Below are 17,997 nucleotides of genomic sequence, written 5' to 3' on the forward strand. Positions count from 1 at the left end.
TTCATAGCCTTTTTATATTCCAATTATATTTTGAAATCTCCCTCCCCCCTTCTTTTTTGGTCTAGACTTTAAATACTCTGTACCAAATACAGATACTTAAATACCCTGTAAATATATCTGTACCAGATGTGAATTAACAGTTGTATGTAACTTACCTATATTAATGAATTTCCTGGTTAAGTGACTTTTTCAGCCAGCAAGTGACTGGGGCAGTGTTGGAACTCGGGCCTTTCTGACTTTACGGCCACACAATTCTCTGCCCTCGTTGCTCATCCTATCTCAAAATTCTAAGTACAATTCTTGGAGCATGAAGAGAATTGAAACTTAGTCATTCCAAAACAGTAAAGAATCATGAGCTTTGGTTGAGCCAACCAAAACATGGCAGACATTGCAAGACATCTGACCTGTGCTTTTGTTTGCTCAGTGAAGAGGAAAGCTTTCATCTCTTTGAGATGTCCTTCATCTGGCCGGTCAGCATCAGGTGTTCTGTTAGAGCTGGAAATACAAACACCGTCAAAACCAACCCCTGCCACAAGGATCTTACAGGCTCCCGGGTACACTCAGGTGTGCTGCTACCTAGAGACAGATGGAAGTGGGAGGTCATTGGAACGGAACCTGAGAGACATGTCCCACGGACTCCCAAGTGGGAGATTCCACCCAGGTCCCCTGACCACACACCCCACACTCTGTGGGGCGCTCTGCTCTCTCCTGGGCTGTAGTCTGGAAGGGTTCCCCCTACAATTCCCTTGGAGCTTTTTTTTCTGAGCTCAGCATAATGTCCATTAGGCTCAGCGAGACATCGATTTTGGAGTTAGAAGGTCCCGTAAGAGAAGACATACAGAGGAGGGTATACAGGTATACACAATAAATATACAAATCAAATATTTACTGAGGACAAATCATAATTTTGCAACCCCCATATTGTCACGTGGTCCCCTATGGGGTTGTAACCCACAGTTTAAGAAGCCTCCTTTTATTAATGAGGAAACAGGTCCAGAATAATGGAGTGATTTCATAGAAAATTTTCACTTTGGGAGCAGGACTTAGTAGTCTATTGACCTTGCCCTGGTGATGAGGTCCTGAATGATAGGTGTGTTGGGCAGAGAGAAACTGGAACTTTGAAAAAGAAGGCCCTGATAGAGATCAGTTTAGTTCTGTGTTCTCACCCGATGTGCAGGTGATCCGGTCAGAAATCCAACTCATCTCAAGTCCCTGAGGCTAAATTTTTCCTATAAATCTGCTTCTGGCCCATGTCATCTGGGCTGCACCCTCTGGGTCAGTCCCACTAGGCCCTCTGCCTCCTGGTGTCTTTCCCCTTGTCCCTCCCATGCCACATAGTGTCTCTCCTAATCCCACCATGCTACTCAGCTCCACTTCTTATCGATAACTAGTTCTTTTAGGGGGACAAAAAATCCCTTTTAGGATTTAGCCTGCCCACTAAGGGCATGCTCCAACATTGTGGGATGTTTCCTTTCTCCTAGTAAATGACAAGTTCCATCAGGAAACTTGCCCTTTCCATCATTAATTATTAAAGCCCCTTTCTATGCTCAATCCTATTTCATACTTACCAATTCTGGTGTCTATTGTATCCTTCATTTTGTCTGTAACTTCTCCTAAATAAACCTATGTTTTGTTGTTGTTGTTGTTGTTTAATAATAATAGTTTTTATTTACCAGATATATGCATGGGTAATTTTACAACATTGACAATTGCCAAACATTTTGTTCCAATTTTTCCCCTCTTCCCCCTTAGATGGCAGGTTGACCAGTACATGTTAAATATGTTAAAGTACAAATTAAATACAATATATGTATACACGGCCAAACAGTTATTTTGCTGCACAAAAAGAATCGGACTTTGAAATAGTGTATCATTAACCTGTGAAGGAAATCAGAAACGCAGGCAGACAAAAATAGCGGTATTGGGAATTCTGTGTAGTGGTTCAGAGTCGTCTCCCAGAGCTCTTTCGCTGGGTGCAGCTGGTTCAGTTCATTACCGCTCTGTTGGAGCTGATTTGGTTCATCTCATCGTTGAAGAGAGCCACGTCCATCAGAATTGATCATCACATAGTACTGTTAATAAACCTGCCTTTTGCCAAAGAGAATGGCCATTGTGAATTCTTCACATCCAGACTCCAACATCTGATGCCTGAATAACATCAGCCACGTTACATTACAATTATGCTGGGATCCTAGATTTAGAACCAGAAGGTGTCTTGCCCTTGATTTGTGTAATTAGGGAGCAGCGGAAGCATCTGCAGTTTACAGGAGAAAAATAGAAGATGGTATACAACTCTCAACTGAGCCCAAGTTACCGTTGCGTGGCAGAAGATTATTTTTCTCTTTTTTCAAAAGCTTTTGTTCTTTAAATGAATACCCACTAGATAGCCAAAAGGGTCTCCACTCTTTTTAGACAATAATTTTCATTTTCGTGTTATTTTTCGATTGTTTCTTGTTCTTTGTGACTACATTTGGGATTTTCATTTTTTAGTGGTATAGAAAATACAATATATCCTGCCTGCCAGATGAGGGAGGGAATGGGGGGGAAGAAGGGGAAAATTTGTGGCAGGGGGTTATGCAGGGGTCAATGTTGGAAAAATTATCCATGCATATACTTTGTGAATAATAAGCTTTAATTTAAAAAAAAGAAAATACAATATATCAAAATTTTTATAATAAAACTAGATTTTTAAAAAGAGGCTAACATACATAAGAGCACTTGAAATTGCACTCATGGGGGGGCAGCTAGGTGGCACCAGCCCTGAATTCAGGAGGATCTGAGTTCAAATCTGGTCTCAGACATTTAGCACTTCCTAGCTGTGTGACCCTGGGCAAGTCACTTCACTCCAGCCTCAAAAAGAAGCAAAAAATTGCACTCATGGACCTGGGGAGGCAGAAAATGAGAATGGGGAACTCCCTAAAGGTTTGCCATTTTTTTCTCCAAATGATTTTACTGATGAGGAAGCCAGATTCACTCGGGTCACCCAAACAGTGTCTGAGGCTGAATTTGAATTCAAGTCTTTCTACTTCAGGTTTGGTGCTCTGTCCACTGCTCCATATCCTTACATGATGATATCCTTGTGTTTTGTGTCACTCAGATTTTTTCAATACCCAAGCACATTTTACCTAAAATATTTTATCCGATACATTTCAATGATCTATAGTCTCGCCAGTTCAGGCACTTCTTCCTCTGATGTCAAAAACAGCCATTCTGTGATTTGATAATTAAGAATTTTTTTTTTCTTTTTGTCTCAAATTTCTCAAAATTTCTTTTGAGAATTGTTGGGGGGAAAAAAGAAAGAAGGAAAAGAAAATACCACTGAGCTGCCACTCCAGTGTCGAGCTTTGGCCAGGGTAGGAGCCCTGACAGCGAGAGACCGTTTCCAGGACTGTAATCAGAATCACCCCAGCATGGCAAGAACCTGCCAGAGCTCGAGGTCCCCTGCCGGGCACTTCCCAGAACCTTGGAGGTCAGTGAGTCCATTTCCTCATTTTCCAGATGAAGTAGTGAGGCCGAAGGAGGTTAAACCCAATGCTCATGGCCACAAGCTAGCAAGTGGCCAAGGCAGGTTCAAACCTCAGTATGAGTCCCAGTAGGCATCAAAGGATGTAATCAATGAGGTACTGATTTTTTTCATGATGACTCATGTTCTAGATTTTTTTTTCTTATTCAAAAATCTGTAGATGTCAAACTAGCTTTAAAAAAAAATACAATCCTCTGTGACTTTATCCCAAGATAATATAATGGCCGGTCTGTGTCAAGTTTGTGTCATAGACCCTTTCGGCAGTGTAATGAAAACGCTTCAGAATAATTATTTTAAATGCATAAAATACACAATAACACTAAAACAGAAGTTTACAGAGTCCAGATTAATAACCTCCTGGTCTGTTGGATTCAAAGGTTACAGATGATGACATTTCATTTTTAAGTGTGTATGGAACGCTTTTTTGTCATGTATGAATATGAAACGTTTCATACCCGTCGCACATTTCCACATAAACAGTGAAAAACGCATGCGGGGGGGGGGGGGGGGGGTGAGGGGGTGGTCAGGCTCTTGTGGTTGAGGACTCATCAGGAAAGTGACGCGGACGGGATGAATTATGGGATGGCTGAGGGGCTCCCTCCCTCTCTTCCAAACCTCATTCCCTCGGGGCCTAACTCCATCTACCAGAGCGCTTGGGCTCGACCTCTTATTTGCCCGACACCCCATTTTGTACTTTACCCATTTGTCCATCCTTTTTAAGATGAAAAACGCAAGTTTTGGGAAAATGAACGCACATACACACAAAGTATCAGGTGACTGAAGACAGCAACCGTCTGGGACTAGGTTTTAGGCCTGACGGGGGCTTCAGAAGTTACTAAGTTTAACCCCCATCATTTTTAAGATGAAAAAAGCCCACGATTCTCAGGAAAATTAAGGGTCTCGTCCAGCCATAGCGGTCGTTTTTGTCCTTCAGCCCAGCACCCAACACAAGCCCTTGCTTACAAGCGCTGCCCACACGCCGGACGAAGTTGCCTGACCCGGGCAGGGGCGGGGAGCCTGGCGACTCTAAAGGAGCCCACGTTTCTTCCTCCCTGGAGTCCCACCAAGCGTGGCCCGGCCTCTTTTTTTTTTTCCCTTCTTCTTTAAAATTTTTTTATTTTTTCTTAGCCTCTTTTTAAAAATCCATTTTTATTACAAAATTTTTCATATATTGTATTTCCTAAACCACTAAGAAACGAAGCCCCACGGACAAAATAACTTGGATTCTCCAACGATGGTTTTCTTTTCATTTCACAACAGAAAAAGCTGAGGTCCGTGGGACAGCTAGGGGGAGCACCAGCCCTGAAGGGAGGAGGGCCTGAGCCCAATGTGCGTGACCCTGGCCAAGGTGCGTGACCCTGGCCAAGTCGCCCAGCCCCAATTGCTTCAGAAAAAACCCCCAAAAAAACTGAGGTTCAGGGGGACTTTTACTCAGGGTCATTCCCCAGAGGGATGATTTGAACCCAGAAGTTTCTTTTCGCAGGGCAAGCACTCCGCAAGGCCGATTGATATAAAAAGGATGCGACTATCGCCCTGCCACGCCCACGACTTTGCAATGCGCAGCCTCAGAAGACACTGTAACCGGCGCTGAGCCTTAGAGCTGCACCGCAGCCGGCCAGCTCTCGTGGAGTCCTCTACGCATGCGCAAGAGTAAGAGAGTCCGGCATCGCGGCCCTGACTCTCTGGCTCCCTCTAGTGTTCCCAGCTCCAACACCGGAAGCTCGACCTCCTCCCGCCCCCGCCTCTTCCGGATTGCTTCCGGTTAGACCCCACCCGGCCGCCAAACCGGAAGTGCCGGGGTCTCTGACAGGAGCCAGTCCCTTCTGCTCGCCAGTAGCCCAGGCCCGGCCGCCAAGATGCCGGTGAGGCGCGGGGAAGGGTCGATGAGAGTCCCGGGGCGGAAGGGGAGCGACCCGGGGAGTGCGAGGGGGCCGGTGGAGGAGTCCGGGGTGGCACGGCCGGATGGGGGAGGAGGTGGCCGGAGGCGGAGGACCCGGACCCCTGTCGGTGTGGTCTGGAGGGGAGGCCCTGGGAGAGGGAGCCGCGGCCCCGTCCTCTTAGGGTGGCGGATGCGGGGCCGGCTCGGCCAGCTTATTTAACATTCGGGGAAACGGAAGCCTCCGAGGGTAGAGGTCGACTGTTTCCTTCCAGGACAGTGGTTGAAATGGACGCCCAGAAGCCTCAGTCCCCGCTCTCCCCTTTGACAGGTGGGGAAGCTGAGGCCCAGCGTGGGGCGGTGGTGCTGGGCCTGGAGCCCGGAGACCCCTAGTCCAGCCATAGCAGAAAGGGGGGGGGTCCCCCGCACAGAGCAGGGCTTAGAGAGCCCTGAGATCTGGGGGCATTCGGGGAAACCGAGGCAGAGGTTTCATTTTGGGTACTCCCATCCTGGAGGAAGCAATGGAGACCGCGGGGGGGGGGGGGGGCAGAGGAGGGGCTTCCCCCTCCCTGAGCGGAGACCCTCAGCCAGCTGTTACCATCACACCTGGCAGCTAAATAACTTCCCTGGAGCCGTGCAGATCCGGCCCCAGGCGCCCCCCCCCTCCCCGGGGAGCCTTGTCTCTTGTGTCAGATTTCCTCTTCTGCTCCTTCCCCTCCCGGAGCCCAGCCCCCTTTCACTCCGAGGCTCAGGGGTGGGGGGGGGCGACACCCCCTGGTTTTGTAGAGACTGAAGGTTTCCCTGTGCTGCCGCTGGGGTCACACACGGCCGGAGAAGCCTAACCAGAGAGGTGCACTTACATGACAGGCCCGAGTCAGGTGATGAGTCCGGCCCTTTAGCCCAAATCCCGGGGAACCTATTTTACAGACGGTGCCCAGAGGCCCCAGGGACTGGGCCGATACCAGGGAGACCGATTGGTAATCCTCCTTCCGGGGCTTTTGGGTTCCATGATCACTGACACTTCTTCCCAGGCCTGATCCAGGAAGTATCAGCAGATCTTTCCCTTGGATGGGCTGTCCCCTTTGCTTCAATCGTACATCATTGGCCTGTATACAAAACTTCTAAACCACTGTGTGAAGAAGATCTGGGGGTTTTAGTGAACCACAAGGTCATTATCAATCGCCGGGGTAACTCAGCAGTCCGAAAAGCTAACGTTCTTTTAGTCTCTACCTACGGTTAGTGAGTCATGGCGCGTCTGACCCAGGAGAGTCGGGGTCAGCTGGGCTGTGTCGCACACGAGAGAATGGGGGCTGCCTTTTAGCAGTAACTGCCTACCTGGAGAGCGTCCAGAGGAGCACCACCTGTGTGTCATTCGGATCCACCAGCAGGAATTATTAGCGTCCAGCTTGGGGAGGGGGGAGGGGGCTGGTTCCCTTGTGCGTCCTCGGGCGGTCCTGTGGAAGAGGTCTGAGATTCATTCTGTTTGGTCAAAGACGGGAAAGGGTGAAGAGACAGGCTTTTTGTCAAGAAGAATTTCCTAACAATTAAATCTCTCCTGAAGCTGAATGGTTCCCTTTGACTAGAGAGCCAGAGCTCGAGGCCTAGGGTCAGGAAGACCCGAGTTCAAATCCTTCCTCAGGCACTTGGGACTGCATGACCCTGGGCGAGTCCCTTAACCTTTTCCTGCCCCAACAGTGGGGATAATTATAGCAGGATTGTTGAGGATCAGATGAGGCCTTTGTACAGCACTTGGCACAGGTGGGACGCACAATAGGTGGGACGTAAATGCTTGTTCCCTTCTCCCCCATAGAGGTCGTCATCAAAGGGGGGGGGGTTATTGAGGAGGTTCTCCTTCAGGTGCAAGCTCTCCCCATGGTCCCTGAGCCTCCCTCTCAGTGTAATTCTCTGGTGTTTGTCTCCCTGCCCCTGAAATTGCAGGCGTACCACTCCTCTCTCATGGACCCTGACACCAAGCTAATTGGAAACATGGCGCTCTTGCCCATTAGGAGTCAATTTAAAGGACCAGCTCCAAGAGAAAGTAAGTTTCTATTCTTTCATTTTTCAGAAAGGTATTTGTGTGGAGGGAGGTAGCACGGCAACCATTCGATCTTAAAGTCATGCACGTGGAAACTTTCTGCCTTCTTCCTAGCTCAGCCGGGCTGCTGTTTGTACCTTCTGGTTGCTTAGAATGACTCCGTACCCCAGACCTGTGAAGATGATTTTAGATTCCATCTGCCTCATTAAGGACTTTATTCTCATTTCACCTCCTTGTTCAAAATTTCTTTGGGAGTTGGAAGGAGAGTAACAGCTTGACTCCAGAAAAAGCTTAGGATCCAGACTGCTCTGTACACTGCTGCTATGTCAGACTTTCTTCCCCTTTAGCGCTTGGACGTCTCTACCCTCCAAAACCACTTCCTTGTCCAGCCCTCGTTGTTAGCGTGTGTGTATGTGCGTGCACAGGCACGCATCTGCGTCGCAGCTCAGCCTCCTGTCAATGTTGCTGAGCTCCACTGTAATGGTGGTTTTCCATCTTTTAAAATATTTTCTTTCTTCTTGGCTCTTTAGTTTGGGAACCGTAGCTTTGTGCCTCAGAGGCCCTGCTGTGTTCGGTGCTGTCCTGACCTACTCTGAAGCACTGAGTTTCCCATGAAACATGGAGGGCAGTGCCCTGCTGTCTGCTGGTTTGCACTCCGTTCCTTGTTTCCAAGATTATGGTTACAATCGTCCATCTTATTCTGACCCTTTCTTCTGTCAGGCTTCTTAGCTTGAAACTCCTCTTAAGTTTAATTTTAGTTTCAACACCAGTTTACTGCTCTGTAAACTTAATGTATTTCAATGAGTCATTTCTCTTAATAGATTTTGAGATGCAGGAAAAGGAAACAGATGGAAGCGAGCACATAAAAGAACATAACACATAAAAAATTTGCAAAGCACTTTTATCAAGCCAGATTCTGTGAGGGAGAAACTTGGGCCACTAAAATTCCTTTTTAGTATATTGAATAAGAGATAAGTCATCAGTACTGGTGCAGAATTAGAGGCACATGAATGGGATAGCACTGGGCTTGGAGTGAAGAAGAAGCAAATTAAAATTCTGACCACACCATCTGACCTTGGAAAGATCATCAACCTCAGGCAGCTTGTGGAAGGGCTGGCTCTCTACAGCACATCTCAGATCCTTCCAGTATTCTTGGGAGCATCCAGCAGCTACACAGCTGCCACCATGGAGGCCCAAGCAATTGAATAAGGATTTGGAGGAGAGGCCCCTCAGGATCACAGTGATCCAACAGTTCATTCCCCGGGAGTGGATTAGAATCAAATTAGCTTGATAATTAGGGAACAGGAGAATGACATGAGGAGTGGGAAGACCACTTATTTGCTTTGCTGAATTATAGTCCCAGGGAGTCTTAGTTGCCAGGTGCATCCTTGTGCTCTGAAGAAATCAACGTGGAGCCTGTATTTTAAGGGGGGAAGAATTGGGGAGATTTGCCAGCAGCAGTTTATACAATTAGTTAATTTTTTTTCCAGGATATGTAGACTGTAGGATCATTTTGCATTTCTTCTACAAAATAAGAGATTCTATATTAAAGATTGACTCTCTTGGTATTGCTGAAACCAGCTGCTTGGTATCAAGGCTCCAGGATTCTGAGCTTTTAAAACACTGAGAAACTAAAAAGAACAAAATGGCCAAAGAAATTTTGTACCTAAATCTCTCTTTTGCAATGGTATTTTTGGCTTTTCTCAAGACTTCTGACTACTTCAGAGTATGTGTGCACATATTTTTTTTAAATCATGCTTTTTATAGGGTTGTGTTTCTATATCCCATCATTGTTATAGATCATAGCTGAAGTTCATTTTCTGAGGCATAAAATAGATGCTATCCTTTTCAAAAGTTTTATTTTCTCAGTAGTATCTTAGTTTTCCAAATATATGTAAAAAGAGTTTTCAGCCTGCATTTTTCATAAGACTTTCTTTTTTTTATTCCTTCTCTCCCTCAGGACAGCACACAATCTCATATATGTTAAATATATGCATTCTTTTAAACATATTTCCATATTTATCTTGTACAAGAAAAATCAGACTAAAAGGGGGAAAAAATCATGAGAAAGAAAAAATTTAAAAATGAGCAGACAAACTAAAAAAGGTGAAAACACCATGCTTCAATCCACATTCAGTTTCCATAGTTCTCTCTCTTAATGTGAATGACATTTGCCATTCCAAATCTATTGGAACTGTCTTGAATCACTGCATTGGTGAGAAGAGCTAAGTGCATGACAGTCGATAATCACACAATTTTGTTGATACTGTGTACACTGTTCTGCATGCTTCACTCGGCATGTAAGTTTTTCAAGGCTTTTCATGGTCATGTTATCTTTTCTTCTCTTTAAAAACGTTTTTGAAATATCTTCTTTCCCAACATACCCACACATACATATAATAATGCTGTCTTATAGCTGGTTAATTTTTCTTTTTTCTCTTGCTTTTTGCATAGCAAAAGACACAGATATTGTGGATGAAGCTATCTATTATTTCAAAGCCAATGTCTTCTTCAAAAACTATGAAATTAAGGTAAATTACAGATTTTAATATTATTGGCAATACTTCAATCACATCCTTGCATCTCTGGTCCTTTGAATATGATATAGGAAGGGAGATTGAAGGTGGGATTAAAATGTTTATTGCATCCAGTGACTTAAGAAGCTTCTGGAGTCAAATTTTATACTTCCTGTGCTTAAGCAAAGTAGAATTTTAAAATTTTTCAGATTTTTAGATGCAGAATCTTGTTCAAACATATGATCACACCACTTTAGATGTTTAATACGGATTCTAAGTAATATGTTTATACTCCAGATGGATTCTAATATTCCTTCCTGTGTTACATAATTCCTGCTTGAATGCCTCATCTTGGTGTGAAGGTGACATGAGGCTCTCCAAAGCTCTGCTCCTTAGCTCTAATGAATTGGAAGGGCTTTGAGAACAGACATCCCAAGACCAGTCCAGCTTACTGGGGAGATGGACATCAGAAGACTAATCTCCAACTGACTTTTTTTTTTTGCCCCAGAAACTTAAAAGCACCTCCTGGGTTGGGGAGGGCTTGCAAACTGCAGCAGTGCAGTGAGTCGCTATGCTAATAATAATCACAGACTTTTTGAAACATTATGAACTTCTTCCTGATCTCATTAAAGATCCCATGTGTTACAAATAGGCAGAATAGGAGTGGGAACTGCTTTGTTTTTTCAAACAAAGTCAAAGTAAAACTTGGCCGAATGATTCTGTTGCACAATGTCAGCATCCATTAGCTTTTTCAACATTTTCCTTCTGGTCAGGCAAAGCGGTGGGACTAGCTGTTCAAGAATGAGTCACATGTGAAATAAATGTTTCCTCCATAGAGAATCAGAAATGTTCCTGCTCTCAGTAGGTTTCCTGAAGAAAATGGCATTTTCAGAATTAGCCAAATACATAGGGAACCTCTGAGTTGCTCAGAAGTGGCAATCACTCCCACCTCTGCAGGATGATGAAAGTTGCTTTCATAATTCCTCAGAAGCCTTGGGAAAACAAACCTCAATTTAAAATGAGGAGGAGGGGGCTGAGAGGGATGGAAGGAGAAACTACGAGGCTCAGAATGGAAGCTGTCAGCCCCTCCCCAGAAGTGGCAGAATTGAACATGGATTTTGAAAGTATCTGAATTTGAAGAATATGAATTTTGGCGACTTAGGTTTTCCTCCTTCATTTTCTCATCCTGTCATACAGTTAAGGATGTCATTACTGCCTTTAGGTTCATTTTTAATAGCTAGGCATTAGAAACATTTCATAGTAAAGTTCATTTATTTTCCTATTTTAAGTCTATGCCTGACTACCTACTGTTCTGTTACTTTGTAGAATGAAGCTGATAGGACATTGATCTACATAACTCTTTACATTTCTGAATGCTTAAAGAAACTCCAGAAGGTAATCACACTCAGTTGACTTTGCATCAGGGGGAAATTAATGGGAATCTGTAATGAGTTTTTATGTTCCTTGATAAGTGTGATTTTTGTTTCTCTGTATTTTTTTATAGCACCTTACTTTCTAAATCCCTATTTTCTAATCAGTGAGCCATCTCTTTTAACAGAAGAAAGAAAAAGGTCACAATTTAGCCCAACTCACCAGCACATAAACTGATCCTTAGAGTATATGCAGCCTCCCATACCCATTTCCCCCGTGTCTGCAGAGGAGGGAAGTATATTTTCTCAACTCTTTGGCTAGATCTTGCATCTACTTCAAAGTCAGATGACAAATAAAAAATATCTCCTGACTTGAAGAGGCCAGAGTTTAAAAGAAAGCCTGGAAGAGCTGATCAAAACAAACAACACAGAGGAAGTAACATCCTGAGGAGTCTGTCTCTTAGATAATTCATTTAGGCTCTTGTGTAAAATGAAAGGGTCTCTCTTAAGTTATTGGAAAAGTCCCTGTGTGGGAGGCTGTTTCTTTGAGTATAAATCAGTGTTTGCTGATGTAAATGCTTATGGTAAGCTTTTAGTTACTTAGATTTGAATAGCCTTTTGTGGATCTCGTTACCATAAGTCCTGTAAAACATGCTTTTGATTTTTGTTTTCCAGTGCAACTCAAAAAGCCAAGGAGAGAAAGAAATGTATACATTGGGAATCACTAATTTTCCTATCCCTGGAGAGCCGGGTTTTCCTCTTAATGCCATTTATGCCAAACCTGCAAATAAGCAAGAAGATGGTAAGAACAGGGCGTCTCCTTCCCCGAGGAGGCCTGAACTTGCTCCTGCTGGAAAGGTTCATCCTCCAGCTGGCTTAAAACACATTTTGCACACAGATTGAACATGTATCCATTAGTATTCAGCTTGTTTTATTAATCATGTGCACAAAAGTCAGACGTAAGTTTTGGCAACAAGAGTGGTGGAATTTTCAGCATAACAGATTTGATGAGCCAGAGTGAAAATCCTTTCCCAACAGATGTTTATTGTAATCTCAGTGGGAATGGATAACCACATGTTACCTCCAAAACAAGGTCTCAGTGTTCATGGCTCATGTCCCAGTTACATTCATCTAGTATTCTCCGTCCTGTTTGTTTTCAGAAGTGATGAGGGCCTACTTACAGCAGCTGCGGCAAGAGACGGGCCTGAGGCTTTGTGAGAAGGTCTTTGATCCTCAGAGTGACAAACCAAGCAAGGTGAGACATTTTCTGGCCCAGTTGGTAATTCAGCTTCAAGGTTTGTCTGGTGGCAATTCTTAAACACTCTACTCCTTATGGGCCCTTATGGATCTTCTTAGGTTTTTCATTAGTGGTAGGTGAGGTGGAGGAGCTCAGTGGAAGAAGAGGTCACGTACATACATATATACACATACACATAGTGCTTCTAGGTCTGGCTGCATACAAAGTCAGCCTGGCGTAAGAGAGAAGACCACGAGGCCTAGCCTTGCCAAGCTAGGAGAGACTCAGAACAGACTGTCGGGGGGAGGGGGGAACGGGTTCCGTAGCCCAAACACTGAGTTATGGAGGCCCTGCAGGCTGCATTGGGGGAGGGAAGGCCCACCCCTCCATCACTGCAGATGCCTGGAACCTGGCATAAAGACACAGGTCCCTGCATCTTAAATTAAATGGTCTTGGGATGCCAAGCACTGTCCTGGGAGAGGGAAGGGACTTGTTCTCCAAAGCAATGGGGGGGCTGAGATTGAGAACTTTTTACTAAAGATAATACTGAAAAGGGGTGGAGAGAATAGGCTTTGATAAAGTCATAATTTATATTGTTGTTTATATTGATGAGTTGCCTTGTCATGCTCTGACTCTGCCTTCCTTTTCTCCATTGCCTTTGTTAGTGGTGGACTTGCTTTGTGAAGAGGCAGTTCATGAACAAGAGTCTTTCAGGGCCTGGGCAGTGACCGGATCTTGTGCAGTCATTCCCATTGCAGAAGCATCCAACATTTGGCAGCAAGATGTACACAGTTCTTGGCCTTTGTTTCATAAAATTTTATACCAAGGAAGAGGAGACATGTCCTTACTGGAAAAGCCCTTTATTAAAAATGTTGGGGTTTAAGGATCACTGAGATTTTTTGCAATGTTAAGCTGGTGCTTAATTATAATAAAAAAAAAAAGTTTATAACATTCCACGTCAGATATAGTTTCCTTATTCTGTCTGTTAGGCAGATAGCTTCTGCTTTGTTTTGACAGAGATTTAATTCAATTTGTTTTGTTTTGTTTTGTTTTGTTTTCCTGAGGCCCAGGGTCACACTGCTAGAAAGTGTTAAGTGTCTGAGACCAGTTTGAACTCGGGTCCTTCTGATTTCAGGGCTGGTGCTCTATCCACTGCGCCACCTAGCTGCCCCCGATTTGATTCAATTTGTAACCCTTTGTCAGTTATATTTCATATCTAGCCAGGACCATGTGATTTCTGTTGTCAGGCATCATCTTTTTTGAAACTGCTAAGCTTTATTGATACCTTCTGTTTTTATATCTGTCATTCCAGGACAGAGTGCTCTCCTCACCTTCACAAAAACAGACATATAAAAGTAACCAATAAAGTGACCTTGCTCTAGGAATATATGCTATATGCTTCTCTCCTAGTCCCTCATTTCTCTATCGAGAGTGAAGGGGTAAATCTCCTCATCTGCTATGATTTAAGGGACAGAGGAAAGTGGAAAGTGCATTAGAGTTGGAGCTGAAAAACCAAGAGGCCAATCCCAGCTCTTCTGCTCGCTATCTTTGTTTTGAGACTTTGGGCAAAGATAGGCGGGTTTGGATGATTTCAAAGGCCCTGTCCCTTCCAAGTTTAAATCTACGATCCTGTGATCATCTTAGGCAACTTCTTACTTCCCAAATCTGCCTTTCTCCTGTAAAGTGTCGGCTTTTGTTGAAAATATCACCCTGGTGGGCAGCTAGGTGGCGCAGTGGATAGAGTACCAGACATCCTAACTGTGACCTTGGGCAAGTCATTTAACCCTAATTGCCTCAGCAAAAAAAGAAAGAAAGAAAACATCACCTCAGGACTTCATAAAGAATGAAAATCATATGTTACTGTTGACTCCAAAGGAGGGAATACCCACAGGTCATTTACCTACCAAGCACAAAATCGCCTTTGTGGGATCTGAATGTTGGCTTCCTGGGTGTGATTTCATGAGAGTTGAGATGGCTCCAACCATAGCAACCTATTCCAAGTGGGAAGTATTAGACCCCTTCTGGGCTCACATTGGCACATGCCAACAACATAGGATTAGAAATCCCAGCTCTTCTGTATCCCCAGCTAGTTAGTTCTTTAATTGACCTTGTTTGCTTTTACAAAGCCATATTTGCTAAAAAGATAAAGATTGAATTGTAGTAAAAATTCACCTCCCAAACTAGGGGCTAGTTCTTCCCTTACACAGCGTGCCTGGAGGAGAATGGAGTCAAGTTTAGATCTGCACATGGAGAACCGGTAACCCCCCTGCCATGCTAATTTTCTCCCTTCAGAGGGTCCCACGATGGGTGAGGTGCCCTCATTCAGCGGGGCTGACTCCTTGTAGAAGTCACTCTTGGGCACAGGGCAAGTGGCTCCTGTGCTCACTAACCTTGACCTTCTGAAGCCCACAAGGTTGTAATTACTCCTTCTATCTCTGGTGCTCGCTGACCTAATATTAGAAAACTGAACAAGAGAAACAAGTACTATATGTTCAAGGACATGTGACGGTAGGGGGGCAGTCTGCCTGTTCCACAGCCGCTGGTTTAGTTCCCGTCAGCAGAGAAGCAAACTGAGATATTCCCTTTGAAGCTTGTGGTTCACCCTCAATTCCAGCTGCTAGAGCAATGAAAAGACTTCACCAGTGTAGCCTGAGCCCATTAGCCCCTCCTGATTGGAAAGCGGTTGGAAACGGAGAAAGAATATTGTGCCTTCTCTGTACAACCCCCAGGAATGACAGATTCGTGCCCTCTAAGGACTAGGTCTTATTGACCAGCTGCCCCCACTGCAAAAAGTTTGGTTTGGGGAAATGGAATTCTGTCAAGGTAACTGAGCAATCTCCATAATTAAAATTTCTAGCTGTCTGTTGCCACCAGGGGGAGCAAGAACTTTCCAAAAGCAACTGCAAGGATGGATTTTAGAAATGCCTTGTATTATATAAAAAGCAGATTAAACAAATAGAGTTCTCAAATGTAGACTTTTTAGTGAGTCCGGGAAGTACATAGTTCCTCTGCTATTCTCGACTAATCCTAATTCTCCAAAAAAGCATTCGTTCTCTAAGAGTTGGGTCTATAAGAGTAGTGGGCAGGACTTCAGAGATCTCAACTAGTTCAAGTCTCTCATTCTGCAAATGAGGAAACTCAGATTGATAATGAGTCTCAACGGAGTTGGAATTGCAGAAATTACACTGAATTTGGCATCAGAAGGTCTGAGTTTTGATCTCTCCCTTTCATGAACTATGTAACAACAGCAAAATCTCTTCACTTTTCTGGGTCTAGGTCCTCTCATTCTTAAAATTTTGGGTGCAGCGAATAGAGCACCAGCCCTGAAATCAGGAGGACCCGACTTCAAGTTTGGTCTCAGACACACCTCCTCCTAGCTGTGTGACCCTGGGCAAGTCACTGGACCCCAATTGCCTCAGCAAAAAAATAAATAAATAAGATTTAAGTTGGATCATTAATGGCCCCTCTGTTTTGATCATGACTCCTTTTTTTAACATTAAAAATTTTTTTTCTTTGATTTGATTGCATTATTCTAATTCTCATTGTTCAAAAGAATCATTATATGTAAAATATGGCAATAGGTCCCAAAGGGAAAAGGCAAGAAAAATTCAATTAATACAACCTTAGGATATATTCCTTGTTTACAATAATCAGGACAATAATTCTACTTATACCTACCAATTGAGAAAAATACACGAATAATAAATGTATATACAGGAAAATACAAAAATACTGGATTATGGATTATTAGGTGGTGATTCCTAGTGTTCCTTCTAAATCCTGAAATCAAGAAGATCTGAGTTCAAATCCACATAATATGCAACAACTGTACAAATAAATCCTAGCTGGGCTATATTGGAAATAAACTCAGATAGAAGGCACTAATGATTAGGGGGATGGAAAAGGCTTCTTGCAGAGGTGGAATTTTAGCTGAAAGAATCCAGGGAACCCAGAAGGCAGAGATAAGAAATTAATTCCAAGTATGGGAGTGAAACTACCAATGCAAATGTCCCCCAAATCTCTGTCCTAGGCCTGCTCTTCATTATTAGTCAATTTTTCATCAGCTCCCTGGGCCCAATTTCCATCTCTTCTCAGATGATTGCTAGACCTACCTGGATCCAGCCCTAGGCTCCCTCCTTAGTTCCAGCCTCATTTCACCAATTGCCTTGAATATATTGAAGACATTTCTGATTCCACCTGCCCCAAACAAGGCTCCTCCAAACCTTCTGTTACCATCATGGTGCCAGGACCTTCCCAGTCATCCAGGCTAGGAGTCCCTTTTCTCTTCGCCCAGGCTCACCCCACATGACCAATCGAGTTAAATCTTGCTTCATTTCCACAATCTCTCAAGTCTGTCCCTCACGCTCCCTTCACAACGACACAACTCGAATTCAGACTCTTTTTACCTCTCCCTTGGACAACTGCAATAAGTTTTCCAGTGGTCTCCAGTCATCAATACGGTCAAAGTGATTTTCCAAATCCAAATTCCAAAGTAGGTTCACCCTCCCCATCTCTCACTCCTGGCTTCCCCAGCTCCCTTCAAGTCCCCGGTAAAACCTTGTCTCCTACACGAAGCCTTTCCCAAATCCCCTTAGTGCCTTCCCTTTGCTGCTTCTTTCCTATTTACCCAATAGGTAGCAGGTTAGTACATAGTTATTTGCCATGCTGGTTCCCATTATTAGATTGAACTCTGAAAACAGGGATTGTCTTTTTTCCTCATACCCACAGTGCTTTGCAAAGTGCTGGCACATTGTAGATCTGTAGTAAATACTTACTGGTTACTTACACAATTTATCACATGAATGAAAACATTTATTTAGCACTTACTGTATGTCATGATATGGCACTATTCAAGCTCCAGGGGTACAAAGACAGTCCTAGCTTTCAAGTAGCCTGCATTCTTTTTTTTTTTCTTCTCATTGTTTTAATAGTAGTTTATTTTTCCAAATACACAAAAAGATAATTTTCAACAATCATCTTTCCAAAATCTTATGTTCCAAATTTTTTATCCCTCCTCTCAAGATAGCAAGCAATCTGATATGGGTTTACAAGTGCAATTCTTCTCAACAAATTTCTATGTTTGTCATGCTGCACAAGAAAAATCAGATCAAAAGTGAAAAGAACATGAGAAAAAAAAAAAAAAGCAAACAACAAAAAAAGTGAAAATACTATGCTTTGATCCATATTCAGTTCTCTCTCTGGATGTGGATGGCACTTTCCATCCCAAGTCTATTGGAATTGCCTTGAATCACGTCTTTGTTGAAAAAAGTCAAGTCCATCCTCAGCCTTGATAGAATGTGAACCTGTCAGGTTGACAGTATTTCATTTTGCTTTCATGTCACCCTTATATGGTACATAAACTCTAAAGAGAGAAGGAAATTCATTAGGGTAAAAGATGCCAATTATGGAGGCAGTGATGACACAGGAAAAGGGGAGAAAG

The 17,997-nt window shown here is 43.8% G+C and overlaps 1 protein-coding gene across 1 annotated transcript; it reads left to right on the forward strand.

The window, feature by feature from the left end:
• The first annotated feature begins 5,241 nt into the window (after positions 1–5,241).
• Positions 5,242–13,951, forward strand: ARPC3 (actin related protein 2/3 complex subunit 3). The gene is made up of 7 exons (XM_074297595.1): positions 5,242–5,385; positions 7,338–7,437; positions 9,889–9,965; positions 11,277–11,345; positions 11,996–12,122; positions 12,481–12,575; positions 13,223–13,951. Exons 1-7 carry the CDS (start codon positions 5,380–5,382, stop codon positions 13,283–13,285), a joined length of 537 nt encoding a protein of 178 aa, XP_074153696.1. The 5' UTR covers positions 5,242–5,379; the 3' UTR covers positions 13,286–13,951.
• Positions 13,952–17,997: the final 4,046 nt, after the last annotated feature.

The sequence above is a fragment of the Sminthopsis crassicaudata genome, chromosome 1 (genome assembly GCF_048593235.1).
Source record: "Sminthopsis crassicaudata isolate SCR6 chromosome 1, ASM4859323v1, whole genome shotgun sequence".
Classification (NCBI taxonomy): Eukaryota; Metazoa; Chordata; class Mammalia; order Dasyuromorphia; family Dasyuridae; genus Sminthopsis; species Sminthopsis crassicaudata.

Excerpts from the sequence above, each read along its gene's own strand:
- ARPC3 (XM_074297595.1), top strand. Across the intron at positions 9,966-11,276 it reads TCAAAAACTATGAAATTAAG|AATGAAGCTGATAGGACATT; the intron begins GTAAATTACAGA and ends GTTACTTTGTAG. Across the intron at positions 11,346-11,995 it reads GCTTAAAGAAACTCCAGAAG|TGCAACTCAAAAAGCCAAGG; the intron begins GTAATCACACTC and ends TTTGTTTTCCAG.